Consider the following 6851-nt stretch of genomic DNA (forward strand, 5'->3'; position numbering starts at 1 on the left):
TCCTCAGAGTGTGTTGTCTAGTTTGTACCTCATTATAAAGTATTGATCGAATAAAGTAGTTATGTGAACCACTGACGAAAAAAATGTATGAATACCAGTTAGTATGTACATGTATGACATCAAAGTTCTTGGTGTCTATATTCTAGATGGATGGTGTCTATATTCTAGTTTTTCTCGAAGAGAAGTATTTTGGGAAATCCAAAATGAAAAAGCAAACATTTCAAAAAGCTTAATTACTTTACTAGGTGCTCAGAAACGTATCATCATGTTTTTATTTTTGAGCCGAAAAATCCCCCGCAAGATAATTGTCACAGTTAATCTAGAAAACAGCATCATGGTATAAGCTGGTACCATCGTTGTAGAAAGTGTATTGTGTAAGATAGCACTGAAATGGACAAACAGCTCTGATTTGTTAGCTGTACAATTTATATTGTTATCTTCTCGTTGAAACTTACGCTTCAGATAATTACAATATTTTGACTCCCGTTCCTCGATACTCTATCTGTTCTCTTCAACATCAAACATACCGACTACCATCCTATCGAGGTGTTTGTTATTCCTGATAACTTGACTCAAGTCTGCGCCACTCCATAGACTAGATCAGTCAACAAGAGGCATGCTGCTACATGGTGCCTGATATGATTTTGTGATAATTTTCAAATACTGTGTTTTTGATGGAGGACATCAGTGGTACCGCCTTATGATGTATAGATATGATAACAGATAAACTTAACTAATTCTTACAGTGTTATTTAGTACCAGGTAGTCCATTTTGATAAAAGAAAGCACAATGCCAAATTAGAGGGGTGAAAATTTTCCCTCCTTTGGGATGTGGTTAGTATGTACATGTTAGGCTTCCATTTAGTAATTATGGAGGTCAAGACACTTCACCCGACTTCACACCATTGAATTAGTAGCGTGTTAAAGGCTATTTATAGATACAGGGATTGCTTGGTCACTTGTGGTCAAGTTGAGTAAATGGGTACACATGTGCATTCACATCAGCCTCTGAAGTTAAACTTTGTTGAGTTTTCTGTGAACAGTTTATCACCACAGGAGATTCAATACTATTCAGAGTGTGAAATTTTAGGAGTAAGTCATTGCATGTATATATAATGAAGCAGTTTAAAAAAAAAAAAATTGTGTACCTATAGTGCGGCTTTTGATCATTGACTCGAAGTGGCAAAAGAACCCCCCCCCAAAAAAACAAACAAACAAACAAACAAACAAACAACAAACATAATTGAAGTGTTAGTTACCAGATCAAAGAATATGACTTGAATGTGGAGCCTAGGATGTTTCACTCAGTTTACAGTTTACAGCAGGTACAAAACAGGAGAAGTGTTGACAAAGTATCCACCATAATGTATTCCCATCCAGTTTGAAAGTCGACTCGCTTTCTTTTGGTCAACCCACTGTCATTCATTCTCTAAGATGTCTTTGGCTAACACCTGACTGTCTCACAATCCTGTTTTCGCACATCTTTGACTTACAAATTTCTTGTCTTGTGATAGCTTCCAGATTTGGTCGTATGCCCAAGGAAGAGAGACTGAAAATCCTGGAAGAAATTAATCAAGAGGCTGATTCTGCCTCAGAGGATGAGAAGAGGAGAACCTTGTTGAGGGAGTTTACTGATAATGTACACCAGGCTTTTAAACTGGTGTTCAGAAATGGACAAAAAGGCAAACCAGACTTTAAAGAAAACACACAGGTAAGTCATGAAACATGAAAGAACATAAAGACAGAAGTGAAATATATCACTACACGTATGTATTTTACACTGTTTTCTTAAAAAGGCGCACAATGCGTTTGTAACTTGTATTTTACTAGGATGAAAATATTTAGGAAAAAAGAAAATCTGTTCAACTCTTATGTTACAATTTAATAAAGATATAGTTGTGCGGTCACCTGGTTTCATGTACATAGAACGCTTACGTGCTTATTTAGAATGCTTACATGCTTATTTGCATATGAGTGTGCAATAATGTTTTTTGATGCTGTATATGTATTGCGTTGTGAATACCAAGATAATGTGAATGCACCAATGCAAATATTGACATACATATCTATAAGAATGACAATAATCATAGGAATATTTTTTGAGTTAATAATGATTTTCTTGTGTTTCAGCCCAAAGGAATGAGTGAACCAATGCGAGAGATGGTAGATCCAACGGAAATAAGTACAACTTTGGCAAGAATAACCAATCACAGTGTGGAACAAATTGCACGATTTGCCAAAGCTGCTCTGCCGTTATTCCGTGCCTTAGAACTCGGCGACCAAGTGACACTCCTAAAATACTCTGCCTTTGAAATAGTACTAGTGATCGCTTCAACCCGCTACACAGCCGATGGTCTGTGGTTTCCAGAGGATGGCGTGTATGTGAGAAAAGAGACTATAGTGAACAAACATCCAACAATTAAAGAGTTTTATGAGTCCAAAATTTGCTTCTTTGAGAAGATGTCGAAGTTGAATTTGACTGAGAGAGAGCTGGCACTGTTCTGTGCACTCAATATTGTTTCACCAGGTGAGTTTTGAAATTCTAACTTGTATCACCTGTATCTATGTATCACTGCTTACAGTGGTCATATGGAAGAGAATTTGGTTTTTATTTTTGGATTCCTAAGTTATAAAACAATTTTATCCTGGCTTCCTCCTACTTGAAAAATCAATGTGAAACAACATTGACTAAGTCTGTGTTTGTAACTCAGTACATTACAAAAAGCTGAAGAATGTGTAAAAAGTTTGTTACTGCGTACGTACGATAACAAAGATTTTACACGTTTATTAAGCTTTGGCAATTTATTGAGTTATTGAGTTTTTTTCAAGTAGGTGATGAAATTGTTTTATAAATTAAAGACCCAAAATAATACCCCAATCCTTTTCCATATGGGCACTTTAACAATTAAGACAAAAGCAAGTGATTTAGCAAGTGATGGCACAAATATTTTGTTTTCACTCGCAAAAATGTTTTCTAAAAAAACAGAAGTGGCTATTTTCACTTCACTGACTCCAAAGGAGATACACATATATGTTGAGTCTAGATAAAGTTATTTGTTTGTCACCAAGAATTTGTTTAATGAGAAAGGAGACATCTGTTGAAATAATGAAGGTAAAATGAAAAATAAAAGTTAAAAATACTCCATGAAGGGTATGAGAAATAAAACAGACAATGAAGTGAGATTTACAGAAACCATGTATATAATCATGTCAGCAATTTGACTTGGCAGCCATTTTGTCTGCAAAAACTCATGAATGAGCTCATGATAGTTTATATGCTGTATTTTCATTGAGACTTAAGGTACAAACAATTTAAAATTTGCAGAAATTACCAAGCGTTTGTAGAAATGCCTCAACACATTGTTTATCGAAAAAAGGTTTTGCGCACATCTTCAAGGGGTACTAATTTAATGTTAATGCTTTCATCTTGTCAGATCGGGAAGACCTGGATGCCAGAGACCAAGTAGAGAAACACCAAGAACAAGTCATAGAAGCCATGCAGCAAGAACTACGACAGAACCATCCTGGCAATGGTCTCCTGCTTCCTCACGTTATAGCACGACTTGTCGATTTACGACAGTTAGTTCCTGAACACATTCACTATGTCAAGAAATACCTCCATGTGGCACAGGCATCATCACTCTCTGAACCCAGTCCTTTAATGAGAGAAGTATTTGGCCTTTCGTCATGAGGAACACTAATCTATGAAGACTGCAGATAAGACAAGATTTTAATTAGAAACCTTGTACACTGCCCTGCACACTGTCAAGATAGATCACTTTAAATCTTGTGCACTGCCAGTGTCAAACGATGTACAGTAAATTTGCTATGACGATTTAACTCTTCATGGTGTTCCAGGCACTGTTACCATGGCAATGGTTGGTGTTTGCAAACTCCAAAATAAGAACAATCTCAATTCCATTGAAAGCACTGTATAAAATTTTGTGAGTTGTCATGTTGATGTAAAATTTGGACGCTGCAGATATATATCTTTCCACTGAACTCTTATCATTTTACTACTTTTGTAAAATGTTACAAAATTTGTTTTTAAGTTCTGTGCATTCCTGTTTCGATAAAATTTTATTTTTATAGTAGCCTTAAGAAGAAAAGGTTTAACTTCAGGATTTCTATTGTAAGATGCGATAAAATGACAACTTCAAAATAAGTATTGGTAGTTTTGTAGTTCTTTCTATGAAATGGATTGCAAGTACCAAAAAACAAAGAGACTTCAATGAAGATAATATTATTCCTGATGAAAGAATGGAATAGCTTTGTTTTTTTCCACTTTAGGAATTTGGGACAAAATGTTAATTGAAAATAACAAACTGTTGATGAAGATGTTTTTGATAAAATGAAATCATTGGTAGATTTATTTCATGACATTTTTGATTGGCAGTAAAAATCCTAGGTAAAGTGTGCCACTTGACAACAACATGAAATGTTAGTTTTTGAGATTAGAGATTTGACTGAATGCCAAGGGTGGATGACACAATAGAGAGACTAGCCTAGAATCCATGCTTCCCCCTAAAACAGTGGTTTCTACGAAATGATTATTGCCATTGTCAATACCATTTGAGAATAGGTGATTTGGTCAAACTCCAACATTTTCAAATGACTTTGGAGAAATGAAGTAAACATTAAGTGCCATTGAATGATGTTTGAAAAATGATATTCATTGATTGATTGACTGGTAAATTGATCGATCAATTGATTAATCAATCGATTGATGATTTTGAAAGGCACCAAGAAAAAAGCAAAAGGCCTGATAAACTTGATAGATTTGACCTACAATCTTAAGCAATGACATTATATAATGTCAAGGGGGGGGGATTAGTGGGTGGGGGAGGGGGTGTACATGGATTGCAGACTAGGTGAGCACTGTCTCTTGCTGATTAATGTGAAAGTTCCACAAATACACAAGTACAATTGGTCATTCAACCTTCAATTAGTATGGAGCACACTGCCCCTAGAAGTGATCTCTCTTTTTTTTGGTATATTGATGGGGTGATTCAAAATGAGACATTCGGAGAGTATATTGATTAGCTACTGTTGGCATTTCAAGAAATTCATACAAGTTTTCAGTTCCTAAATTAATGTGCTAGATGTAACAATTTCTGTTTGGGATTTTTTGTCCAACAATTGAAAAAAAAAAATTGGGATGAATTTTCAAGACATAGCAAACAAGCTCATAATTCAAATGAATTTTGAAAACTTGTAAAAAGATTTGGTTACAGGAAATGCCACAAAAGTGTTACTTTTTTTTAGTTGATGTACATAAAATGAAATATATTTAATAATTATGATAAACGGTAAGGAAGCCTAGGAGCTGAGAGAGATATTCTGTATGTATATCATACACAAAAACTTATGTTATTTATGACTTATAGCTTGTGAATTTTTAATAGCAGTTATGTAATTTCTTCTTTTTTTTCAGTCACTTTTTAAATTGTGTTTCTTTGTTTGCCTTTTGTACTAAAACAATAACACTGTGACTGGTGCCAAAAAAATGAACAAAACTTTTATTGTAAATCTAAAAAAGAAAAGAACCAAAAAAGAACTAAGTTTTGAAAAAAGATTATACGCTGATAAGTCCTACAGTGGAAATATATTCTGCCAATGAAATGAACGCATTGTTTTGCTTTCAAATTTTATGTATGTTTCTGGAGGTGTGTCAGACAGTAGCAGTAAGTTTAGTGTGAAATGCGCCTCGGAAATAAATTGTATAATCAACTTTTGCTGCTACTTTGTTCCAGAAAACTCCTATCCATTCTCAGTTAAAATCAAGAAAAAAAATGAGGGGTCACCATTCAAATGTCTTACATAGCTGTCAAAATGAATTAATCCATTTTAGAATCCAATATGGCTGCCGATTTCTTTCTTTTGGAAAATAAAGCATTACTTATTTCCATAAAGACAAGGCAAGGGACCTTCACATCTTTGTTATTTCAAAAGGACCAGAAACAGGTATCCCTCTTCTAAAGTTTGGAGGGATTTTAAGAACTTTGACTCTCAATGAAATTTGTCCCTGAGGCGCATTCTACCTTAAGGCTGTACTTTGTGAGTATCTATACATATGTGGGTGTGTAAGTATGTCAGTCAGTGTGTTGGTATGTGTCTATCTGTTTGTTGGTATGTATGAATTGATCCAAAGTAGTCTTAGGTTAGGTTATATGTTGGTGTGTTAGGAAGACACGACATGTTGTTGAGGGGAGAGGTTATAAGGATCCAGACAGTGAAGATAGTGGTGGTGTATTGAAGGTATTGACAAAGTAACAATGTACTAATTTGTGACGTAATTGTGAAAAGAGATGACATCATTATCATTGTCAAATACATCTTTAAAAAGGGTGAAATTGACTTTTTCTGGAGAACGAACGAATCTTTTGTTTTGAGATTTGTAGTAATTTTATAAGAGATAAAAATAAAGCATTGAAAGGTACATCTAGTAATATGTCCATTATGTGTACTTTTATGACCAGTACAAAAGTTTCACTGTTGAACACTTGAATACCAAACCAGAATGACTACATTTTTTTTTGTCTTGCACAAGGTGTTTTTTGCAAATTACATACAACAAAATACAGGCACTGATAGTGTACAAAGCATATTGATGTGCCACATTTTATCAACATCCCTGTCGGTTGAAACAGGAGCGATTCAAACACAGAATTGTTTACTTGTGTTCACAGTGAGATAAATTGTAACATTTCATGTGTGTGTGAGATGTAAAGAACGTCTTCCCACTTAGGGACAATCACATGATGTTACACAATGCTCAATAAATGAACTTTGTTTATTTAGGGGGGGGCAGGGCCTCTGGTATCAATACAATTGATGTACTTCATTTCACT

General features: G+C 34.7%; 1 protein-coding gene across 1 annotated transcript in view; it reads left to right on the forward strand.

The window, feature by feature from the left end:
- The window catches only part of LOC144446136 (peroxisome proliferator-activated receptor delta-like), a 93751-nt gene extending 87320 nt beyond the window's left edge, over positions 1-6431 (forward strand). Inside the window, exons 5-7 of the mRNA XM_078135855.1 lie at positions 1515-1711; positions 2131-2527; positions 3435-6431. Coding sequence (XP_077991981.1) covers positions 1515-1711; positions 2131-2527; positions 3435-3691 — 851 coding nt within the window. The 3' untranslated portion in view covers positions 3692-6431. The remainder of the gene's footprint in view (positions 1-1514; positions 1712-2130; positions 2528-3434) is intronic.
- Positions 6432-6851: the final 420 nt, after the last annotated feature.

This window comes from Glandiceps talaboti, chromosome 15 (assembly GCF_964340395.1).
Source record: "Glandiceps talaboti chromosome 15, keGlaTala1.1, whole genome shotgun sequence".
NCBI classification, from domain to species: domain Eukaryota; kingdom Metazoa; phylum Hemichordata; class Enteropneusta; family Spengelidae; genus Glandiceps; species Glandiceps talaboti.